The following is a 26,842-nucleotide window of genomic DNA, read 5'->3' as shown; positions in this document are numbered from 1 at the left end:
TAAAATTCTCCTCTCAAGGCGAAAACACATGCTGTTTTTTTCAAATGTCTATTCTCTTGGTTCCGAATGTCTATTCTCTTTACTCCGAATACTCATTCTAATATTCAAATAAAATAATATTTCGATTTAAGCATATCAAATTTTTGGCCCTATCATAAAGCAGTTTTCCGAAACAACATACAACCGTTTCACAGAAATTGTAAACATATATATGTTTACTCGAAATTTGTAAATTTATATATGTTTACATTCACACATATTATTTTTATGAAACATTCATGTCCCAAACATAATATATTTTAACATATTAACATATGTGTCTCAAATATTTAGTGTTAGTTTAGGAACATTACATGTTGGCACTTAAATATATTGTGTTTAAAAATTGTGCCCGAAACTCATTTTGTTTATATCGGAACATATGAAAAACATATTTTTCTAACAGTGTAGTGACATACGAAGTTCATGATGGACGATTTTTTGGTAAAATTTACAAATTTTAAGAAATTCTGAACTATTTTGTGGAAGACACGAATTTAGTTAATCTTTATGTTTCATTTGAGATTATTTTTTTCCTCGGTTTTAGCTAATTTAACTAACGTACACAAAAAATTATTAGGGTAAAGGAAACTTTCTCCAAACATAATAATTTCATGAACTAAAATAAAGTTAAATTGGCTTTAGTGAAATAGAGAGTTCACTTTTTTTTTGAGTGCAAAAATGGTCAAAATACCAACATTTTCCTTGTTAAATCGCCACTGCTTAGTCGAAAAGTTGTAAAAATGACTCTAATTTTCCTAAACTTCTAATACATATATATCGAGCGATAAATCATAAATAAACTTTTGCGAAGTTTCCTTAAAATTTAAATGTTTACCATATTTTTTTACTAACATTGTGTTCCACCCTAGTGCATTAGCCGACATAAATTTTGAGTCTATAGATTTTGTAGAAGTCTATCAAATTCTGTCCAGATCGAGTGATATTTAAATGTATGTATTTGGGACAAACCTTTATATATAGTACCCAACACATTTGACGGATGTGATATGGTATCGAAAATTTAGATCTACAAAGTGGTGCAGGGTATAATATAGTCGGCCCTCCCGACTTTAGACTTTCCCTACTCGTTTTTTTTTACTTTTTGTCCATCTTGGTGGCATTATTGAGGACTTGTTAGAGTTTTTTTTTGAATTTCTTAGAAAATTTCAAAGTTTTATCACCACACAAATTTTTCTGTTACAAAGTTTTTCAATACAAAAAATAATCTTTGTTCCAAAATCACAGTCCATTTCGTTCTTATCAATCTTTTCTGACTTTAAGTCTTAATTTAATATAGTACGCGAACATTTTTGGAATAAATGTAAAAATACATTATTTTCGTTTCAAAAATTTGTATTTTTAAGAAAGTGACCAACTAAGTTTCTGTCAAATAAAGTTCATTTACATCGGCTCGTGTTGAGCCCAAAACTATTGTCTATAAATATAACATCTTAAATGTTTGCTTTGCTTGTGCGTCATTCTATAGAAGGCATATGAAGATGATGTGGCTCTGACAGTCAGGGAAAAGTCTCAGCTGTGTTTCGAAGCTTATATTTTCAAAATAAACTTTTTGTCGCAAATGCAGTTTTCGCTATAACGTCATATATAAGTTCAAAAATGAAAATGTCATTCACACTTATCTCAACTCATAGTACAAAAAGGCCTGGTGCCACGCGATCGCTATTACAGACCCACGACATCGTTACTAACTAACAATAGCATCATGGAAAATACAAACAATTGGAACAAATTATCAGACAGTAGATTCAACACCCTGTTCAAGTTCATGTGTAAAAAGAATATACGGATATTTTTTGAGAAAAATGATATACTTCGTCATCTTAATAATATTTGCTACTGTAGCTTTGTCTTTATATTTATTTTTGATATGGAATTTTGATTATTGGCAAAGGAGAAATGTACGAGGACCTAAACCGTGTCTTTTCTTTGGATCATTTCCCAATCTCTTTTTGGGTAATCAACACTTTGGTGATGACATGAAAGATATTTACATGTTAAGTGATATTCGATCAAAATTGAATATTGATTGGTATTTCATATAGAAAATTTGATCGTTCTAGGCGTTATAAAAATACAGATAATTTTGTGGGAACCTATTTGATGCGCACGCCAACTTTAATGGTAATTGATCCACATATCGTGCATAAGATTTTTGTGACTGCCTTCAATCATTTCAACGATAATGATGTTGGAAAATTGGTGAGTAAATTTCATGATGACAGTGTGAATAGTATCTTTATTTGGATTCCATATGGTCATGCTATAATAGTATTAATTTCAATAATTAATAAATATTAAAATAGAAATATGTTGCAGATATTGATTGAGAAATGCAAGCAGAGTTTAACAGAAATATCACATTGTAAAACAAGTAAGGAAAGTCTAAAGTCGGGCGGGGCCGACTATATTATACCCTGCACCACTTTATAGATCTATATTTTCGATACCATATCACATCTGTCAAATGTGTTGGGTGCTATATATAAAGGTTAGTCCCAAATACATACATTTAAATATCACTCGATTTGGACAGAATTTGATAAACTTTTACAAAATCTATAAACTCAAAATTTAAGTCGGCTAATGGACTAGGGTGGAACACAATGTTAGTAAAAAAATATGGGAAACATTTAAATCTGAAGCAATCTTAAGGAAACTTCGCAAAAGTTTATTTATGATTTATCGCTCGATATGTATGTATTAGAAGTTTAAGAAAATTAGAGTCATTTTTTCAACTATTCGACTAAGCAGTGGCGATTTTACAAGGAAAATGTTGGTATTTTGACCATTTTTGTCGAAATCAGAAAAACATATATATATGGGAGCTATATCTAAATCTGAACCGATTTCAACCAAATTTGGCACGCTTTGCTACAATGCTATTTCTACTCTCTGTGCAAAATTTCAACTAAATCGGAGCAAAAAATTGGCCTCTGTGGTCGTATGAGTGTAAATCGGGCGAAAGCTATATATGGGAGCTATATCTAAATCTGAACCGATTTCAACCAAATTTGGCACGCATAACTACAATGCTAATCCTACTCCCTGTGCAAAATTTCAATTAAATCGTAGCAAAAAATTGGCCTCTGTGGCCATATGAGTGTAAATCGGGCGAAAGCTATATATGGGAGCTATATCTAAATCTGAACCGATTTGGCTGATATTTTGCAAGTTTTTCGAGACTGTTAAAATATTCGAATGTACGGAATTTGAGGAAGATCGGTTGATATACACGCCAATTATGACCAGATCGGTGAAAAATATATATGGCAGCTATATCTAAATCTGAACCGATTTTTTCAAAAATCAATAGGGATCGTCTCTGAAACAGAACCCTATACCAAATTTTAGGACAATCGGACTAAAACTGCGAGCTGTACTTTGCACACAAAAATACATCAACAGACAGACAGACGGACAGACAGACAGACAGACGGACAGACAGACAGACGGACATCGCTAAATCGACTCAGAATTTAATTCTAAGACGATCGGTATACTAAACCATGGGTCTCAGACTTTTCCTTCTTGGCGTTACATACAAATGTACCACAGTAGTGGTGAAGGGTATAAAAAGTAAACACTACACTGAAAAAACAGTGAATCCACTAAGAAGAAAACTCCGAAATATTGCTCTAAGACCCCATAAAGTATATATATTCTGGGTCGTGGTGAAATTCTGAGTCGTCCCTCAGTTGAAATCACGCAAACTTCCGAACGAAACAAGTTTTCGACTTGAAACTTGGCATAAGTAGTTGCTATTTATGTAGGTCGGATGGTATTGCAAATGGGCCATATCGGACCACTTTTACGTATAGCCCCCATATAACCCGACCCCCAGATTTGGTTTGCAGAGCCTCTTGGAGAAGCAAAATTCATCCGATCCAGTTGAAATTTGGTATGTGGTGTTAGTATATGGTCTATAACAACCATGCAAAAATCCATATCCATATCGGTCCATAATTATATATAGCCCCCATATAAACCGATCCCCAGATTTGACCTCCGGAGCCTCTTAGAGGAGCAAAATTTATCCGATGTAGTTGAAATTTGTACGTAGTGTTAGTATATGGTCTCTGACAACCAAGCAAAAATTGGTCCATATAGGTCCATTATTATATATAACCCCCTTATAAACCGATCGCCAGATTTGAACTCCGGAGCCTCTTGGAAGAGCAAATTTAATCCGATCCGGTTGAAAGTTAGAACGTGGTGTTACTATATGGTATCTAACAACCATGCAAAAATTGGTCCATATCGGTCCATAATTATATATATAGCCCCCATATACATCGATCCCCAGATTTGACCTCCGGAACCTCTTGGAGGAACAAAATTCATCCGATTCGTTTGAAATTTGGTACATTTCGCTAGTATATGGCCGCTAACAGCCATGCAAAAATTGGTCCATATCAGTCTATAGTTATATATAGCCAATGACCAATCACACAAAAATTGGTTCATATCACCAAAAATAATCTACCAAAATTTTATTTCTATACAAAATTGTGTCAAAATTTTATTTCTATAGAAAATTTTGTCAAAATTTTATTTCTATAGAAAATTTTTTCAAAATTTTATTTCTATAGAAAATTTTATCAAAATTTTATTTCTATAGATAATTTTGTCAAAATTTTATTTCTATAGAAAATTTTGTCAAATTTTTATTTTTATAGAAAATTATGTCAACATTTTATTTCTATAGAAAATTTTGTCGAACTGAATTATATACGTCCTTAATCGGCCTTTTTATACCCTCCATCATAGGATGGGGGTATATTAACTTTGTTATTCCGTTTGTAACACATCGAAATATTGCTCTAAGACCCCATAAAGTATATATATTCTGGGTCGTGGTGAAATTCTGAGTCGATCTAAGCATGTCGGATGGTATTGAAAATGGGCCATATCGGTCCACTTTTACGTATAACCCCCATATAAAGGGACCCTCAGATTTGGCTTGTGGAGCCTCTAACAGAAGCATATTTCATCCTATCCGGCTGAAATTTGGTATGTGGTGTTGGTATATGGTCTCTAACAACCATGCAAAAATTGGTCCATATCGGTCCTTAATTATATATAGCCCCCATATAAACCGATCCCCAGATTTGGCTTGTGGAGCCTCTAAGAGAAGCATATTTCATCCGATCCGGCTGAAATTTGGTACATGGTGTTGGTATATGGTCTCTAACAATCATGCAAAAATTGGTCCACATCGGTTCATAATTATATATAGCCCCCATATAAACCGATCTCCAGATTTGGCTTGCGGAGCCTAAAAGGGAAGCAAATTTCATCCGATCCGGCTGAAATTTGGTACATGATGTTGGTATATGGTCTCTAACAACCATGCAAAAATTGGTCCATATCGGTCCTTAATTATATATAGCCCCCATATAAACCGATCCCCAGATTTGGCTTGTGGAGCCTCTAAGAGAAGCATATTTCATCCGATCCGGCTGAAATTTGGTACATGGTGTTGGTATATGGTCTCTAACAATCATGCAAAAATTGGTCCACATCGGTTCATAATTATATATAGCCCCCATATAAACCGATCCCCAGATTTGGGTTGTGGAGCCTCTAAGAGAAGCATATTTCATCCGATCCGGCTGAAATTTGGGACATGGTGTTGGTATATGGTCTCTAACAACCGTGCAAAAATTGGTCCACATCGGTCCTTAATTATATATGGCGCCCATATAAACCGATCCCCAGATTTGGGTTGCGGAGCCTCAAAGAGAAGCAAATTTCATCCGATCCGCCTGAAGTTTGGTACATAATATTGGTATATGGACTCTAACAACCATGCAAAAATTGGTCCACATCGGTTCATAATTATATATAGCCCCCATATAAACCGATCCCCAGATTTGGCTTGCGAAGTCTCCAAGAGAAGCAAATTTCATTCAATCCGGTTGTAATTTGGAACATGGTGTTACTATATGTCGGTCCATAATTATATATAGCCCCCATATAAAACATTCTCCAGATTTGACCTCCGGAGCCTCTTGGAGGAGCACAATTCATCCAATACGGTTCAAATTAGGCACGTGGTGTTAGTATATGGTCGCTAACAACCATACCAAAATTGGTCCAATCACACAAAAATTGGTCCATATCGGTTCATTTCTATAGAAAATTTTGTTAAAATTTTATTTCTGTAGAAAATTTTGTCAAAATTTTATGTCCACTTTGTCAAACTGAATTATATACGTATTGGATCGATCTTTTTTGATTTAATATATACCACGTATGGACTTACATACAATTTAGAAGATGGTGTTAGGAGGTTTTAAGATACCTTTCCATCGGCAAGCGTTACCGCAACTTAAGTAATTCGATTGTGGATGGCAGTGTTTAGATGAAGTTTCTACGCAATCCATGATGGAGGGTACATAAGCTTCGGCCTGGCCGAACTTACGGCCGTATATACTTGTTTTTTGTTTACTATATCCCCCGTATGGACTAACTCACAATTTAGAAGACGGTGTTAAGGATTTTTTAAGATACTTTGCCATCGGCAAGAGTTACCGCAACCCAAGTAATTCGATTGTGGTAGAAGTTTCTACGCAATCCATGGTGGAGGGTACATAAGATTCGGCCTGGCCGAACTTACGGCCGTATATACTTGTTTTCACTTGATACAGAAAATTTTGTAGTTTAAAGAAAAAATTTGGAGTTAAAAATTGCAAGAATGTCTTTAGTGACATACGAAGTTCATGATGGACGCATTTGTAGTAAAATTTACAAATTTAAAGAAATAATGAACTATTTTGTAAAAAATATGAATTTAGTAAATCTTTATGCGTAATTTGCGTATAATTTTTTCTCGTTTTTTCGTTAATTTAACTATCGTACACAAAAAATTATTAGAGTAAAGGAATCTTTCTCCAAACATAATAATTCCATGAACTAAAATAAAGTTAAATTGGCTTTAGTGAAATAGAGAGTTCACTTTTTTTAGTGTATATGGCAGTAAAGCCAATTTAATTCTATTTTAGTTCATGGAATTATGTATTATGTTTTGACAAAGATTCCTTGACCTTAATCATTTATTTGTGTACGTTAGTTAAGTGAACCCAAAATGTCGGTAAATTTTATACATACACGGTTGAAAAAGACTGTTTTTCATATGTTTGGCTATAAACATTATATGTTTGGAACACAAATTTTTAAACACAATATTTTTGAGTGCAAGCATATAATGTTCATAAACTAGCATAACATGTTTGGGACATATATGTTAATATGTTAGAACATATTATGTTTGGGACATAAAATGTTTGTAAATATAATATGCTTGGATGCAAACATATATTAATTTAGAAATAGCCTATAAACATATATGTGTTTAGTAGCTTGGAGCGCTATTTAACAGGGAGCGATATTGAATTAAGTTGGTGGTTGTTGCTTGTTATTACAAAATTAACATTTTATTTTTCCTTGGGCAATTGATCAGCTACTTCTTTGATCCTTACAAACTGTGTGGTCCGCTGTTCGAATCCCCGTCCGGCAAAAGGTAAAATTAAAATAAAAAATCATAAAATTGAATAATTTCTTCTACAATGTTTGTATTACAGAAAAAGGTGCTTGAGCATTCAGGTCGAAAACCTATGTTGTTAGCACCTATATTACCTGTTTATTTTCATAATTCATTATGATTATAAATATATAAATAAATAAATAAAATTTTGAGCACAATATTGTTTGGGAGAATTTTTTTTAAGCATATAATATTTTTGGGTGCAAAATGCTTCCAAACATATTATATGTTCACATAATAACATATTGTTTTTTGGAAGACAACATTATTGAATTTGGATGCAAAAATACAAAATGTTTGGAAATTGACTACCCAAACATATATTGTTTAGACCAATATGCTTTCAAACATATTATATATTGGAAGAGATCAAACATATAAATGTTTGGGCAATAGCCAAAAATGTATATGCTTGAAGCAAAATATGTTTGGGAGTATATGTTACAGAAGCGATTTTTTGTGAGCGTGTATGAAGTATAGAGATTTAGTATATTCGAGTCTTTTTCTTAAATTAACCAAAAATTTCTTATCTGTTGGGCTCACTGTTTTTGGAGTGTAAATAATTTACTAACAGCAGATAAAACAGATAAATCGTTTACACTGAAAAAAATATTGACCTAATACGGAAGATTATGCAACCTTAATTTTAAGTCTCGAAATTATTGCGAAAAATTAAAATAATGGTATTTTTAAATAATCTTTTTTTTTTTAATTTTATGCAGATTGATGGCAAAAAAGATCCATTGATTGCTAAAAATCCCTTCGTATTAGCGAATGAAGAATGGAGTGAACAACGGTCCCTTATTTCCCCAGCTTTAACAAGCTCTCGGATTAAGCAATCGTATTATGTTATGCCTAAAATATGTCACGAAATGAGTTCATATCTAATGGATCAAGGACTCAAATGCATAAATGGAAAAGATGTGAGTATTTTTATATGATGGTTATCCAAACTAAGTGCTATTCCGAAGCTTTTTGAGAAATTGGTTACTGATAGATTCATTCACTCTTTGAAGTCAATATTTTCGGTATCTCAACACGGTTTTATTACAGGAATGTCGGCGGCGACAAATCTTCTGGAATTTACGTCATATAATACATGGTTCATTCTTTAGGCGTAATAAGATTGATGTTATCTATACCGACTTTAGCAAGGCCTTTGATACGTTTAGTCATCGCCTTTTGCTTGACTTACCTGTACTAGGATTTCCTTAAGTTTTGCTATACTGGATTACGTCTTACTTGTCTGACATGGTTCAATGAAGAGAATGAAGCCGCCGAGTCGCGCCACTGATTTTCGCTGCTGCCGCCGAACCTTTTTTGGCAGTCGCCGCCGAATATGTCGACTCAAATATAGCCGCCAATTAATCAACCCACTTTATTAAAAATAGATAAATGTATTAATAATTATTGTATTTTCTGCCAAAATTTTTAGCTTTCGGTCCACAATGATTCAATATTAGGTTTCTGTAATAATTTCTCAAAAATCTTGCTCAAAAGATATGAATGACGTAAATTTGATTGCACGAGTAAGATTGGCTGTACAACTAATCACATAACCATTCCGATGACTTCAATATTTTATAATGGATAAATGTCCGCCGCCGAATAGACAAATTTCTATCGGCTTAGCCATCAAGCCCGCCGGAGCCAAAATTTTAGTATCAGCCGCCGCCGGTAAAAATGGGTCGGCTTCATTCTCTGTGCCTGATGTTTAAGGGCCAACCGTCTTGTAAGATTTCGGTTACATCTGATGTCCCCCAGGATATATTCAATTGACTCTAAAATGGTGTTTTAGAATGAAATTGCTTGAATTTGGAGAAAAGCTCACATCCTGGTGTATCGGCCTATAATTTTACGAATAGCTTCACGCTCAAATAGCCATACCATCATAAGAACATGTATATAAGGCCGTAAGTTCGGCCAGGCCGAATCATAAGACTGTCAATCTAAAGACTGTCATCCACAATCGAATTACTTGGGTTGTGGTAATACTTGCCGATGGCAAGGTATCTCAAAACTTCTTATCATTGTGTTATAAATTGTAAGTTAGCCCATACAAAAAAAGGCGTATATAATTCAGTTTTTGACCGGAATAACAGGTTGGCTGATAAGTCCCCGGTCTAACAAAGAAAAACACATTTTTTTTGTCAAAATTCGTTTTTATTATTCAACATAGTTCCCTTCAAGAGCGATACAACGATTATAATGACCTTCCAATTTTTGATACCATTTTGCTAGTACTCCTTCGGTTTTCCTTAAAATAGGCCTCCGTTTCGGCGATCACCTCTTCATTGCAGCCAAATTTTTTCCCTGCGAGCATCCTGTTGACGCCTGAGAACAAGAAAAAGTCGCTGGGGGCCAGATATGGAGAATACGGTGGGTGGGGAAGCAATTCGAAGCCCAATTCATGAATTTTTGCCATCGTTCTCAATGACTTGTGGCACGGTGCGTTGTCTTGGTGGAACAACACTTTTGTATACCCTCCACCATAGGATGGGGGGTATATTAACTTTGTCATTCCGTTTGTAACACATCCAAATATTGCTCTAAGACCCCATAAAGTATATACACTCTGGGTCGTGGTGAAATTCTGAGTCGTTCTGAGCATGTCCGTCCGTCCGCCCGTCTGTTGAAATCACGCTAACTTCGGAACGAAACAAGCTATCGACTTGAAACTTGGCACAAGTAGTTGTTATTGATGTAGGTCGGATGGTATTGCAAATGGGCCATATCGGTCCACTTTTACGTATAGCCCCCATGTAAACGGACCCCCAAATTTGGCTTGCGAGGTCTCTAAGAGAAGCAAATTTCATCCAATCCGGCTGAAATTTGATACACGGTGTTAGTATATTGTCTCTAACAACCACGCAAAAATTGGTCCACATCGGTCCATAATTATATATAGCCCCCATATAAAACGATCCCACGATTTGGCTTGCGAGACCTCTAAGAGAAGCAAATTTCATCCGATCCGGCTGAAATTTGGTACATGGTGTTAGTATATGGTCTCTAACAACCATGCAAAAATTGGTCCTCATCGGTCCATAATTATATATAGCCCCCATATAAACCGATCCCCCGATTTGGCTTGCGAGGCCTCTAAGAGAAGCAAATTTCATCCGATCCGGCTGAAATTTGGTACATGGTGTTAGTATATGGTCTCTAACAACCGTGCAAAAATTGGTCCACATCGGTCCATAATTATATATAGCCCCGCATATAAACCGATCCCCCGATTTGGCTTGCGAGGCCTCTAAGAGAAGCACATTTCATCCGATCCGGCTGAAATTTGGTATATGGTGTAAGTATATGGTCTCTAATGACCATGCAAAAATTGGTCCACATCGGTGCATAATTATATATAGCTCCATATAAACCGATCGCCAGATTTGACCTCCGGAGTCCCTTGGAAGAGCAAAATTCACCCGATTCGGTTGAAATTTGGTACGTGGTGTTAATATATGGCCTCAAACACCCATGCAAAAATTGGTCGAAATCGGTCAATAATTATATATAGGCCCCATATAAACCGATCCCCAGATTTGACCTCCGGAGTCCCTTGGAAGAGCAAAATTCATCCGATTCGGTTGAAATTTGGTACGTGATGTTAGTATATGGTATCCACTAACTATGCAGGAATTGGTTCATATCAGTCCATAATTATATATAGCCCCATATAAACCGATCCCCAGATTTGACCTCCGGTGCCTTTTGGAGAAGCAAAATTCATCCGATCTGGTTGAAATATGGTACGTGGTGGTAGTATATGATATTTAACAACCATGCCATAAGTGGTCCGTATCAGTCCATAATCATATATAGCCCCAATATAAATCGATCCCGAGATTTGGTTTTGGATCCTCTTGGAGAAGCAAATTTCATCCGAATCAGTTGAAATTTGATACATTGTGCTAGTATATGGCCGTTAACAACAACCGTTAACAACCAACCAACAACCTTACTAGGTCCATATCGGTCTATAGTTATATATAGCCCTCAGATAAATCGATTCCCAATCACACAAAAATTCGTCCATATCAAGTTCTTAATTGTATATAGCCCCCATATAAGCGACCCCCATATTTCAATTCTGGCTCTCTACGTACCGTGAGAAAGTCCATATCGATTCGTAAATATTTGTAGACGTACCTATTCATACATTTTTTGTCTAATATATGCCACGTATGGACTAACTCACAATTTAGAAAACGATGTTAAGAAGTTTTAAGATGCCACAACCCAAGTAATTCGATTGTGGATGACAGTCTTTCGTAGAAGTTTCTACGCAATCCATGATGGAGGGTACATAAGATTCGGCCTGGCCGAACTTACGGCCGTTTATACTTGTTTCTTCTTCATATGGGGCCGTTTTGCCGCGATTTCAACCTTCAAACGCTCCAATAACGCCATATAATAGTCGCTGTTGATGGTATTTCCCTTCTCAAGATAATCGATAAAAATTATTCCATGCACATCCCAAAAAACAGAGGTCATTTCTTTGCCAGCGGACTTTTGAGTCTTTCCACGCTGCGGAGACGGTTCACCAGTCACTGTCCACTCAGCCGACTGTCGATTGGACTCAGGAGTGTAGTGATCGAGCCATGTTTCATCCATTGTCACATATCGACGGAAAAACTCGGGTGTATTACGAGTTAACAGCTGCAAACACCGCTCAGAATCATCAACACGTTGTTGTTTTTGGTCAAATGTGAGCTCGCGCGGCACCCATTTTGCACAGAGCTACCGCATATCCAAATATTGATGAATGATATGACCAACACGTTCCTTTGATATCTTTAAGGCCTCTGCTTAGGCTGTCCATTACATCTCTTTTAAAGAGAACATGTTCTCTTTCTGTGTTCGTATCTGTTTGTTCACTCTCTTTTGTTTGGTGCCGTATTTTTATGTCCAACAGTGCTCTTTATGTACTCTATTTCAAAAAAATCCTAGATTGATGGAATTTTATTTATTTAGTAGGAATTCGCCACTAATTGTTTACTGGGTTAAATCTGTTGACAAATTAAAGGCCGGAACACAATTGCGATCATTAGAAACTATTATTATTTTAATTTTAACATCAATAAAATTATTAATTATTTAATAAAGAATTTTTTTATTGTAAACTCTTTTTTAGTTAAAATGATCTCTTTTTTTAAGGCGAAAGTTCTCTTTTGAAAATTATCCATATGGAAACACTAACTCTGCTATCTCGATCAACTTCATTTTACGGTCATTCAAAATCATTTTTTGGATTTTTTTGATGTTTTCATCGGTAACCACCTCTTTCGGCCGTCCACTGCTTTCACCGTTCTCCGTGCTCATATCACCACGCTTGAATTTTGCATACCAATCCATTATTGTTGATTTCCCTAGGACAGAGTCCGAAAACTCATTATCAAGCCAAGTTTTTGCTTCCACCATATTTTTGCCCTTCAGAAAACAGTATTTTATCAAAACACGAAATTCCTTTTTTCCATTTTTTTTAACAATAACAAAAGTTGCTTCACAAAAGACGCTCCATCTCACAAACTAATTGACTCACAGACATCAAATTTTGACACGAATCATTTAAAGGTTGGTACTATATAAAAATAATATGCATTTAATACTAGCGACACCATCTATGTGTCAGACCGGGGACTTGTCAGCCATATAGGGGAGTCTATAAATAATTACGAACCGATATGAACTTTTGCGTGGTAGCGAGCCAGAATTGAAATATTGCATGGTTGTTAGCGGCCATATACTAAATATTGCATGGCTGGTAGCGGCCATACCACATTTCAACAGAATCGGATGACATATGCTCCTTCAATATATCATATACTAACATCACGTACCGAATTTCAACCGGATCGGATTTGTTTTTCCAAGGGGGCCGGTTCATATGGGGCTACACGTAAAAGTGGTCCATTTTCAATACCATCCGACCTACATCAATAACAACTAACTACTTGTGCCAAGTTTCAGGTCGATTGCTTGTTTCGTTCGGACGTTAGCGTGATTTCAACAAGCGGACGGGCGGACAGACGGCCATTGCTAGATCGACTCAAAATTTCACCACAACCCAGAATATATAGTTATATACTTTATGGGATCTTAAAGCAATATTTCGATGTGGTACAAACCATCTTATGGTGGAGGGTAAAAAAAATGACGAGGCTTTTTTGCCCACAGTGAAATAAGACATGTGAAAGAAATTGCAATTGATCTGGAAAACTTTATAACCTTTTTTCAGCTTGCCCTACGATTTACAGCAGAGAGCCTTTGTGATTGTGTTTTAGGCATAGAATCGAAAAGCTTTACCTCGAATCCATTACCAATTTCGGAAAATGTTAACAAATTCGCTAGTGAAAATATTGCTTTCAGTATTTTTGCTGTCATCAGTGGTCTAATGCCCGCACTTTTGCAATACTATAAAGCTAAATTCTTTCCCAAGGATTGTGAAACATTTTTCATAAATCTTATGAACAAGGCCTATAAATTACGCTACTCAGAGAAATTAGAGAGAAATGATATCATGGATCATTTAGTAAATATACGGGAGAGTCATAAACTAACGGAAACGGAAATGTATTCACACACAATGACATTTCTAATAGATGGCCTTGATACAACAGCCACTGTGATATCACATTGTTTATTAATGGTGAGTTTTGGTATTCTTTTTGTTGTAAACTTAAGCCATGCTTAGAATCTCATTCTTACAGCTAGCTTTAGAGCCAAAAACACAAGATTTGTTATTTGAAGAAATATCTTCAAGTTGTGATGAAAATGGCGAAATATCATTTGAAACATTGAATGAAATGCCATATTTGAATGCTTGTATCCATGGTAATATAACTTTAGCTAATATAAAAAAATATATATTACATAGTAATATTTCTATTGTCACCTTACAGAGTCACTTCGCATTTATCCACCCGGTTTATGGTCTACCAAATGCTGTACAAAATCATACCAATTTCCCAAAAAAGATGGTTGTCTTCTCACAGTACATAAAGGTGAATCGATAATTATTCCCGTTTTTGCCTTACACCATGATCCTCAGTATTATCCAGAACCAGACAAATTTAAACCTGAAAGATTTCTACCCGAAAATGGTGGTGTAAAACGTTACAAAGACTTCGGCGTCTTCCTGGGATTTGGGGATGGTCCTCGAACATGTTTAGGTAAGTATTTATTTTTTGTTTAAACACAACCATGGCGACTGTTGGAAGGTGAACAATTGTGTACGTGTATATTTTATGAAGAGCTTAGACATGTTGCCAATTGCGAAAAACAAATGCCTTTGACAAATGCTTATATTCAAGACGCTTTAAACCTTTTGTCAAAGGGTTAGCTTTAAATGTAATTTGGGAAAATCGAGTTCTCAACAAAAACCACACTGTTAGAAAAATATGTTTTTCATATGTTCCGATATAAACAAAATGTGTTTCGGGCACGATTTTAAACCACAATATATTTAAGTGCGAACATGTAATGTTCCTGAACTAACACTAAATGTTTGGGACATCTATGTTAATATGTTAGAATATATTATGTTTGGGGCATGAATGTTTCATAAAAATCATATGTGTGAATACAAACATATATAAATTTACAAATTTCGACTAAACATACATATGTTGTGATATTTTATTCAAAGCGACAGAGAGAGTATAGAGAGAAATAGAGATGGAAACCGGGAGAGTTGACGAAAGATATCAATATAACACAGCGAAAGAGAACAATTTCTGTGAAACCGCTTGTATGTTGTTTCGGAAAACTGTTTTATGATAAGGCCAAAAATTTGATATGTTTAAGTCTAAATATTATTTAATTTGAATAAAGAGAATATACATTCTGAACCAAGAGAATAGACATTTTAAAAACAAACAGCTTATGTTTTCGCCTTGAGAGCAGCATTTTATGTATGTGTGGACATGTGTTTTGTTTATCATTTTGGCATTACTTTTTTCTTGGTTCGTTAAAAGAAATCAGGGGTCTTCATAAAAATAACGAAAGGGCACTATACTCTTTTTAGAGTTGGGACGGTAAAATGAAATAAGGAGGAAATAGTGAAAAATTACACAGTAAAATGTAAAAAAACAAAGTTTAGTTTCTCTTTATTAAAAAGTAGTCCACGAGGAGTTGACGGACACCATCAAATATAAAAGCGGGCATTAAGTTCGACTTTTACAGCTAAAACAATTTAAAAAGTTTATTTTCTTTAAAATGAATTATTAAAGAAAAATAAAAGGAATTTTAGAGCGATGGTGTTAAATGCTAGTAAAAAACTGTTCACTCCTAAATAAATTTATGTTTATATTATAAAATTATGTATGTATGTTTATACTCGACTCCACGTTCTTCTTTTGTTAGTTTTTGAATTCCTTCCAAATTTTAAAGTTTTGTACAAAAACAGTTTTTTATTACAAGATTGTTATTTTTGCAATAAAAAATAATATTTTATCCAAAAATCATTCAATTTCGTTTATATCAAGCACTGTTACTGACTATAAATCTTTAATAACGCACATTTCGATGTTTCATTTAAAAAAATTAATATAGTATAAATATAAATGTGTAAATTAAAAAAAAAAAACAAAAACAAGTATATACGGCCGTAAGTTCGGCCAGGCCGAAGCTTATGTACCCTCCATCATGGATTGCGTAGAAACTTCTTCTAAACACTGCCATCCACAATCGAATTACTTAAGTTGCGGTAACGCTTGCCGATGGCAAGGTATCTTAAAACCTCCTAACACCATCTTCTAAATTGTATGTAAGTCCATACGTGGTATATATTAAATCAAAAAAGATCGATCCAATACGTATATAATTCAGTTTGACAAAGTAGACATAAAATTTTGACAAAATTTTCTACAGAAATAAAATTTTAACAAAATTTTCTATAGAAATAAAATTTTCACAAAATTTTCTATAGAAATAAAAATTTTAACAAAATATTCTATAGAAAGAAAATTTTGACAAAAATTTCTACAGAAATAAAATTTTAACAAAATTTTCTATAGAAATAAACTTTTGACAAAATTTTCTATAGAAATAAAATCTTGGTAGATTATTTGTGGCTCGAGTGGCAACTATGATTATGAACCGAATAAAATTTGAACAAAATTTTCTATAGAAATAAAATTTTGACAAAATTTTCTATAGAAATAAAATTTTGAAAATGATGAAAATTTTATTATGAACCGAATAAAATTTTAACAAAATTTTCTCTAGAAATAAAATTTTGACAAAATTTTCTATAGAAATAACATTTTGACAAAATTTTCTATAGAAATAAAATTTTGGTAGATTATTTTTGGCCCTAGTTGCAACCATGATTATGAACCGATATGGACCAATTTTTGTGTGATTGGACCAATTTTGGTATGGTTGTTAGCGACCATATACTAACACCACGTTCCTAATTTGAACCGGATCGGATGAATTTTGCTCCTCCAAGAGGCTCCGGAGGGCAAATCTGGAGAACGTTTTATATGGGGGCTATATATAATTATGGACCGATATGGACCAATTCTGGCACGGTTGTTAAAGATCATATACTAACACCATGTTCCAAATTACAACCGGCTTGGATGAAATTTGCTTCTCTTGGAGACTTCGCAAGCCAAATCTGGGGATCGGTTTATATGGGGGCTATATATAATTATGAAGCGATGTGGACCAATTTTTGCATGGTTGTTAGAGACCATATACCAACATCATGTACCAAATTTCTGCCGGATCGGATGAAATTTGCTTCTCTTTGAGGCTCCGCAAGCCAAATCTGGGGATCGGTTTATATGGAGGTTATATATAATTATGGACCGATGTGGACCAATTTTTGCATGATTGTTAGAGACCATATACCAACACCATGTACCAAATTTCAGCCAGATCGGATGAAATATGCTTCTCTTAGAGACTCCACAAACCAAATCTGGGGATCGGTTTATATGGGGGCTATATATAATTAAGGACCGATATGGACCAATTTTTGCATGGTTGTTAGATACCATATACCAACATCATGTACCAAATTTCAGCCGGATCGGATGAAATATGCTTCTCTTAGAGGCTCCACAAACCAAATCTGGGGATCGGTTTATATGGGGGCTATATATAATTATGAACCGATGTGGACCAATTTTTGCATGGTTGCTAGAGACCATATACCAACATCATGTACCAAATTTCAGCCGGATCGGATGAAATTTGCTTCTCTTTGAGGCTCCGCAAGCCAAATCTGGGGATCGGTTTATATGGGGGCTATATATAATTATGGACCGATGTCGACCAATTTTTGCATGATTGTTAGAGACCATATACTAACACCATGTACCAAATTTCAGCCGGATCGGATTAAATATGCTTCTATTAGAGGCTCCACAAGCCAAATCTGGGGATCGGTTTATATGGGGGCTATATATAATTATGGACCGATATGGACCAATTTTTGCATGGTTGTTAGAGACCATATACCAACACCATGTACCAAATTTCAGCCCGATCGGATGAAATATGCTTCTGTTAGAGGCTCCACAAGCCAAATCTGAGGGTCCCTTTATATGGGGGCTATACGTAAAAGTGGACCGATATGGCCCATTTTCAATACCATCCGACCTACATCGATAACAACTACTTGTGCCAAGTTTCAAGTCGATAGCTTGTTTCGTTCGGAAGTTAGCGTGATTTCAACAGACGGACGGACGGACGGACGGACGGACGGACGGACATGCTTAGATCGACTCAGAATTTCACCACGACCCAGAATATATATACTTTATGGGGTCTTAGAGCAATATTTCGATGTGTTACAAACGGAATGACAAAGTTAATATACCCCCATCCTATGATGGAGGGTATAAAAAATGTTCGGTCGGAGCAGGGATTGAACCCACGACCCTTTGCATGCAAGGCAGACATGCTAACCACTGCTCCACGTGGCAAACAAATGTATGTTTCTGTTAAATAATGTTATGTTTGCATGGGCTCGTGGGCGCTGCAAACTATGCTATATAAATGTAACTTAAAACGGTAATTATCTACTGGTGACTATAACAGCTACGTAGCCCAGTGGATAGTGTGTTGGCTTACAAACTGTATGGTCCTCGGTTCGATTCTCCGTGCAGGCGAAAGGTAAAATTTAAAAAATTTATAAAAGTGAATAATTTCTTCAACATTATTTGTATTACAGAGAAAGGTGCCAATAACTAAAAAATTTCGTGGAAGTGAAAATTACGAGTATGTTAGGGAATGAGCACAATCGTGTTTGGGAAAAATTCTTCCAAGCATATAATATTTTTGGTTTAAAATGCTTCCAAACATATAATATGTTCACATAAAACAAACATATTAATGTTTCGGCAGTATGCAATAATATATGTGCTTCCTGCAAAATATGTTTGGAACATATGTTAAAGAAGCGATTTTTTTTGAGGGTGCAGACATTACCCTCAAAAGTAGAACCATTAGCAACAGGTTCTCAAGTGTAATCCTCGAATTGGAATGTATCGCTTCTCAATTCAATTTAGGACATAGTGCAAATCAATGTAAATTTGAAAATCTTCCAACAAAAACTTTCATTTGAGCTTTTTTGGACAAAGAAGATTAAGGTTAATCAAGTCCCTTGAGTCAATGAAAAAAATCGAAGGCTTGTATAGAAATCTATACAAAGTTCACGCAGAGAAGGAATATGATTACCCCAAGCATGTTTCAAGTGCAAAATGTTATTTTTGGACGGTAACCATGGAACAGGGAAGAAAATAGGAACATTTGACTTCAATAATCGTTTACCGCAAAAAACGTTTCTCGACATGGTTGTGTTTGCAAACTTGTAAGCATATAACAGATTGGCTGATAAGTCCACGATCTGACGCATAGATGGCGTCGCTAGTATTAAATGCATATTATTTTTATATAGTACCAACCTTCAAATGATTCGTGACAAAATTTGACGTCTGTAAGTCAATTAGTTTGTGAGATAGAGCGTCTTTTATGAAGCAACTTTTGTTATTGTGAAAAAAATGGAAAAAAGGAATTTCGTGTTTTGATAAAAAACTGTTTTCTGAAGGGAGAAAATACGGTGGAAGCAAAAACTTGGCTTGATAATGAGTTTCCGGACTCTGCCCCAGGGAAATCAACAATAATTGATTGGTATGCAAAATTCAAGTGTGGTGAAATAAGCACGGAGGACGGTGAACGCAGTGGACGCAATGGTTACCGACGAAAACAACAAAAAAATCCACAAAATGATTTTGAATGACCGTAAAATGAAGTTGATCGCAATAGCAGAGGCCTTAAAGATATTAAAGGAACATGTTGGTCATATCATTCATCAATATTTGGATATGCGGAAGCTCTATGCAAAATGGATGCCGCGCAAGCTCACATTTGACCAAAAACAACAACGTGTTGATGATTCTGAGCGGTGTTTGCAGCTGTTAACTCGTAATACATCCGAGTTTTTCCGTCGATATCTGACAATGGATGAAATATGGCTCCATCACTACACTCCTGAGTCCAATCGGCTGAGTGGACAGCGACCGGTGAACCGTCTCCGAAGCGTGGAAAGACTCAAAAGTCCGCTGGCAAAGTAATGGCCTCTGTTTTTTGGGATGCGCATGGAATAATTTTTATCGATTATCTTGAGAAGGGAAAAACCATCAACAGTGACTATTATATGGCGTTATTGTAGCGTTTGAAGGTCGAAATCGCGGCAAAACGGCCCCATATGAAGAAGAAAAAAGTGTTGTTCCACCAAGACAACGCACCGTACCACAAGTCATTGAGAACGATGGCAAAAATTCATGAATTGGGCTTCGAATTGCTTCCCCACCAACCGCCCAGCAAAAACTAGGTAACCACATCTCATTACAATTGACATTACCAGGAGTAAAGCTGTCATTACACGTTGCATTACATTGCGGCGAGTTATAATGACTAACTTGTAATGACAAAAAAAATACTTCTCGGTAATTTTCGATTTGTTATTCTAAAAATTTTTGGCAGTTGTAGTTAATATAATTATTCACATAATCGAGCACTTACATAAAAAATTAAAAAGAATATGTAATGTAACGGTAATTCTGATGATTTTTTCGTTAAGAATTTTTTATCACAAATATCTCATAATAACTGTGTTTAATGACATTATCATATTATGTTTTAAATAAATGCTTTCTTATACCTCATTGACATTACACTTCAAAATGCGCTTAAACTAAATTTCAAATGCCATTTGCCTTATAAAAAAGAGACTTAAAATCCACTTTTAGTAGATTTCGAACCTTATGTGAATTGACTATTGGATATATTATAACGTAATTCACGAATCCAACTCCCTTAAACAACCTACATTTATTTCTATTTTAAGTGTGACATTAATTTGAGTGTAATCTTATTTAGATGATTTATTAGATTTTTTGTTTATTTATACAATATTCTATTTCTATTCAAGTAGTTCTCCTATTACAGCACCACTCGCCATATTTTGATCCATTGTAATCGGCGATAGAAATCAATATTTTCGAGATTTGGTTGCCTGAGACAATAAGTGGCTATTTTGCAAGCTTTGGTGTATCTACGAATAAGTCATTACATATTAGGTGATTATATGCTTTAAATGCACTACTTATTTTATGGCCGAAAGTATGCCTGGGGAGAAGTACTCTCCTCCTAGGACATGCGTATGTAAATGTAATCCGAAGCGATGCCAATTAATAAGTGGTTATTAATTTTTAAATAGGCTTACCTACAAGATTACCGGGTAATGAGAGTTTTTGCTGGGCGTATTCTCCCCCAGCGACTTTTTCTCGTTCTCAGACCTTAAAAGGATGCTCGCAGGGAAAAAATTTGGCTGCAATGAAGAGGTGATCGCCGAAACTGAGGCCTATTTTGAGGCAAAAGCGAAGGAGTACTACCAAAATGGTATCAAAAAATTGGAAGGTCGTTATAATTGTTTATCGCTCTTGAAGGGAACTATGTTGAATAATAAAAACGAATTTTGACAAAAAAAATGTGCTTTTCTTTGTTAGACCGGGGACCTATCAGTCAACCTGTTAAATAGTTCCTTGATAAATGTGACAATTTAATTTTTTTATTTTTAGGAGTACGATTCGCTTTAATTCAATGCAAATCAGCTATATCGCATCTAGTTAAGAAATTCCATATCAAATTAAATGAAAGAACCATGAGAGAATTTAAATTGGACCCAAAAAGTTTTTTAGCCTTGCATAATGGTGGAGTTTGGTTGAATTTTGAAAAACGAATTTAATATGGAATATTGGATTTGGATGGAGTTGGATGTTGGGTGATAAAGGGAAAAAATAAAATATTTTTTTCGACAAATCACATTATGTTTTGGAAGGAACTGGTCCAAATCTCTAAATACAGCAAAAACTGTAAAAGCTATGAAAATGCTCTTTTGGGTTCCGGAAATGGGAAAAATGGATCAAAAGCAATGAATATTACATGGAATTCTCATAGAACGGGTAACATTCTCTTAAGCATGCACTTCATTGATTCGCATTTGTTCTTCCGATGTGATGCTACACAGAAAAAATCGGTAATTAAACAAACGCTAAATTTATTTTTTTTAATTAATTACATTTACAATAAAATTATAAATATAATTATAAGCATTGACTGCTAGGGTCTTAAGCATAATTTAACTTATTTGTATTGCAAAAAAATTATTCGTTTGTAGTTAAATTTTATTATTTTTCTAGAAAATTTCCACATCCTAATAAAATTATACACTTTTTAAGTATGTTTCGCATATTTTATGAACTAATCGTGAGTATAAACTTCAATGACCGTACACATATGGAAGCTCAATGTGAACTAAAGCAAAAGAAAATGTTCGTACGATTCCCAAAAATAGTAATAATGAACTTTTGTATGGTTAGAAAGGTCATGATTTGGTGCCAATGATTTTTTTTTACTTTTAGATCATTATTTCTTCTATGAGAGGGTGTAATATCGTTAACTGCAGTTAAAAAGTACTACAGGGCATTAAATTTTCTTGGTTTTAATAACGCTTTTTGGGAATCTAAAAATGTGGACAACAATTCAGTTCAATTTTCGCACGAGTTAGTTGTAACGATCCTCTCGATAAATCTGTCTCCTCCGGAAATGGATACCTTCTGGCTCTCGGCCTTGCTCAGTTTTGGGAGTGTTCGTTTTCCTTCAGGGATAGATTACGGATCCGTATACAGAAATTAAGAAGATAAGGTAGCTCTTAAAGGTGTGTGTGTATTTGACATGCCTTTCCAAAAACTTTGTAGTATATACCGAAAAATGATAGTGACGTTAACTGAGACGAGCCGGCTTAGGTGTTTAACTGCGGCTCATATTTCTTTACCCGCCCTACCTGGTGACATAACAATATCAGCCCACGAATTAAAAATCCTTTATCTAACCATCATTACCTTTCGCACTATCGAAATGAAAGTTAGCAATTCATTTTAAAGTCGAATCAGTTTAATATGTATATTTAACAAACGGATGGAAAATTATGCAAGTGGATAAGGTTTTAGTAAGCAATGAAATGGTAAGTACAAAAATCTATCGAATTATGACCAAATATTCTAGGATAATAAAGTTAGTGTAAATTTAAAGGTAAATGGTTGTTGTAGTAGTTCACGAGTAATAATGTAGTAAAGAAGTAATAATGAATACATAGAAATAATGAACATAAATATGGTCGGACTTACCCAAGATATCCCTCGCTGTCACCAGGCCTGTTGATGGAGGATCTTGAAGCCGTTTAAATGGTAGAAAATGTTATATGAAATGATAAATATGTGTAATAATATGGACAAATAACTTAAATACTTATATAGTGTAAAAATCTGTATCAGTAGTAGTAATTTCCAGCATCCTATGACGGGTTTAAAATTTTGCTCCTTTTCCTCTCGAGGTTTTCAACAATTTCTTTCTTCTTTGTAGTTCAATTAAGAAGGCGATATTGAAATGAAGCTCGACGTAGACTAAATAGTTGATTTAGATTTTGGTTTCAATAAAACTTGACCCGTGCCCATTCAGCATTTTATCCACGAACGTATTTCCAAAATGTCTCTCATTCAGTTCTAGAGATTGGCGGCCGGGCGTGCTTCGCTTTTAAATTAAATTTAGGCGATGATTGATATTATTGGTAATTTAAAATTCTTGGTGTCGGTTATTCAAATTTCCCTCCTTTTCTAAAGGCACATGGCTATTCAAATCTCCCCTTTTTTCGTTTTCTTAGTTAAATTATTATAAAATTATTTCTTTTGTTTTTTTTTGCAGGCTTCCTATTTCTCTAACAAAATTTTTCTAATATCTTCAAACTCTCTGTTTCTATAGTTTCTAACATGACTCTTTTTTTTAAGCTACTTTTCTCTATTCAATTTCAAAATTTTCTCCAGTGTCTTTTCTTGCCCGAAAAGAATACGTACTTACATAGTTTATTTTTACCTATAAAACAGTACACTTTCTTTATGTATACTTTATTTTGAAAATAATTCATACATAACTTTGGATACAAAAAACTTTTTTACAATAACAGAAATTATAAATGAAAACAAGTATATACGGCCGTAAGTTCGGCCAGGCCGAAGCTTATGTACCCTCCATCATGGATTGCGTAGAAACTTCTTCTAAACACTGCCATCCACAATCGAATTACTTAAGTTGCGGTAACGCTTGCCGATGGCAAGGTATCTTAAAACCTCCTAACACCATCTTCTAAATTGTATGTAAGTCCATACGTGGTATATATTAAATCAAAAAAGATCGATCCAATACGTATATAATTCAGTTTGACAAAGTAGACATAAAATTTTGACAAAATTTTCTACAGAAATAAAATTTTAACAAAATTTTCTATAGAAATAAAATTTTCACAAAATTTTCTATAGAAATAAAAATTTTAACAAAATATTCTATAGAAAGAAAATTTTGACAAAAATTTCTACAGAAATAAAATTTTAACAAAATTTTCTATAGAAATAAACTTTTGACAAAATTTTCTATAGAAATAAAATCTTGGTAGATTATTTGTGGCTCGAGTGGCAACTATGATTATGAACCGAATAAAATTTGAACAAAATTTTCTATAGAAATAAAATTTTGACAAAATTTTCTATAGAAATAAAATTTTGAAAATGATGAAAATTTTATTATGAACCGAATAAAATTTTAACAAAATTTTCTCTAGAAATAAAATTTTGACAAAATTTTCTATAGAAATAACATTTTGACAAAATTTTCTATAGAAATAAAATTTTGGTAGATTATTTTTGGCCCTAGTTGCAACCATGATTATGAACCGATATGGACCAATTTTTGTGTGATTGGACCAATTTTGGTATGGTTGTTAGCGACCATATACTAACACCACGTTCCTAATTTGAACCGGATCGGATGAATTTTGCTCCTCCAAGAGGCTCCGGAGGGCAAATCTGGAGAACGTTTTATATGGGGGCTATATATAATTATGGACCGATATGGACCAATTCTGGCACGGTTGTTAAAGATCATATACTAACACCATGTTCCAAATTACAACCGGCTTGGATGAAATTTGCTTCTCTTGGAGACTTCGCAAGCCAAATCTGGGGATCGGTTTATATGGGGGCTATATATAATTATGAAGCGATGTGGACCAATTTTTGCATGGTTGTTAGAGACCATATACCAACATCATGTACCAAATTTCTGCCGGATCGGATGAAATTTGCTTCTCTTTGAGGCTCCGCAAGCCAAATCTGGGGATCGGTTTATATGGAGGTTATATATAATTATGGACCGATGTGGACCAATTTTTGCATGATTGTTAGAGACCATATACCAACACCATGTACCAAATTTCAGCCAGATCGGATGAAATATGCTTCTCTTAGAGACTCCACAAACCAAATCTGGGGATCGGTTTATATGGGGGCTATATATAATTAAGGACCGATATGGACCAATTTTTGCATGGTTGTTAGATACCATATACCAACATCATGTACCAAATTTCAGCCGGATCGGATGAAATATGCTTCTCTTAGAGGCTCCACAAACCAAATCTGGGGATCGGTTTATATGGGGGCTATATATAATTATGAACCGATGTGGACCAATTTTTGCATGGTTGCTAGAGACCATAACCAACATCATGTACCAAATTTCAGCCGGATCGGATGAAATTTGCTTCTCTTTGAGGCTCCGCAAGCCAAATCTGGGGATCGGTTTATATGGGGGCTATATATAATTATGGACCGATGTCGACCAATTTTTGCATGATTGTTAGAGACCATATACTAACACCATGTACCAAATTTCAGCCGGATCGGATTAAATATGCTTCTATTAGAGGCTCCACAAGCCAAATCTGGGGATCGGTTTATATGGGGGCTATATATAATTATGGACCGATATGGACCAATTTTTGCATGGTTGTTAGAGACCATATACCAACACCATGTACCAAATTTCAGCCCGATCGGATGAAATATGCTTCTGTTAGAGGCTCCACAAGCCAAATCTGAGGGTCCCTTTATATGGGGGCTATACGTAAAAGTGGACCGATATGGCCCATTTTCAATACCATCCGACCTACATCGATAACAACTACTTGTGCCAAGTTTCAAGTCGATAGCTTGTTTCGTTCGGAAGTTAGCGTGATTTCAACAGACGGACGGACGGACGGACGGACGGACGGACGGACGGACGGACGGACGGACGGACATGCTTAGATCGACTCAGAATTTCACCACGACCCAGAATATATATACTTTATGGGGTCTTAGAGCAATATTTCGATGTGTTACAAACGGAATGACAAAGTTAATATACCCCCATCCTATGATGGAGGGTATAACAAATATATTCCATTCCATATCTTAGAGATGGTATCAATTGAGTTAAATTATTTGTTAAATGGTTAGGTTATGTTGTAGTGGATAACAACAATTCTTGGATCGAATTGATGTCCACTTGGACCACTATAGGTCCATTGTGATTCTTTGGGGTAATTTCCTCAACTTCTTCTTCAAGTAGTGTATTCTTTCCACTATTTCGTTCTTTAATAGTTTTTTTTTTTTTTTTGATCGAATTGTTTTGCTTTATATCGAATTGACTAACGTTGAATCATAGTGGATTGGTGTATAACATGCATAAAATATGAAAATGTTATATTTCGATTAAAAATCTTCCATTTGAATTTAACCGTTTCTATTCCTAGCATAGTACATAGCCAAGATTGTTTTA

At 34.8% G+C, this 26,842-nt stretch overlaps 1 protein-coding gene across 1 annotated transcript; it reads left to right on the top strand.

The window, feature by feature from the left end:
* Nucleotides 1–1,799: 1,799 nt before the first annotated feature.
* On the top strand, nucleotides 1,800–22,373 carry Cyp28c1 (Cytochrome P450 28c1). The gene is made up of 7 exons (XM_075298425.1): nucleotides 1,800–2,056; nucleotides 2,124–2,262; nucleotides 8,332–8,532; nucleotides 13,851–14,261; nucleotides 14,323–14,446; nucleotides 14,515–14,784; nucleotides 21,712–22,373. Exons 1-7 carry the CDS (start codon nucleotides 1,866–1,868, stop codon nucleotides 21,876–21,878), a joined length of 1,503 nt encoding a protein of 500 aa, XP_075154540.1. The 5' UTR covers nucleotides 1,800–1,865; the 3' UTR covers nucleotides 21,879–22,373.
* The last annotated feature ends 4,469 nt before the right edge of the window (nucleotides 22,374–26,842 follow it).

Source organism: Haematobia irritans, chromosome 3, assembly GCF_050003625.1.
Source record: "Haematobia irritans isolate KBUSLIRL chromosome 3, ASM5000362v1, whole genome shotgun sequence".
Lineage (NCBI taxonomy): Eukaryota > Metazoa > Arthropoda > Insecta > Diptera > Muscidae > Haematobia > Haematobia irritans.
This window is presented reverse-complemented; position numbering and strand designations above follow the sequence as displayed.

Coding starts and splice junctions, on each gene's coding strand:
- Cyp28c1 (XM_075298425.1), top strand. CDS start 1,866: ATGATATACTTCGTCATCTTAATAATATTTGCTACTGTAGCTTTGTCT. Junction 2,263..8,331: donor ATAATGATGTTGGAAAATTG/GTGAGTAAATTT, acceptor AATTTTATGCAG/ATTGATGGCAAAAAAGATCC. Junction 14,447..14,514: donor TTTGAATGCTTGTATCCATG/GTAATATAACTT, acceptor GTCACCTTACAG/AGTCACTTCGCATTTATCCA.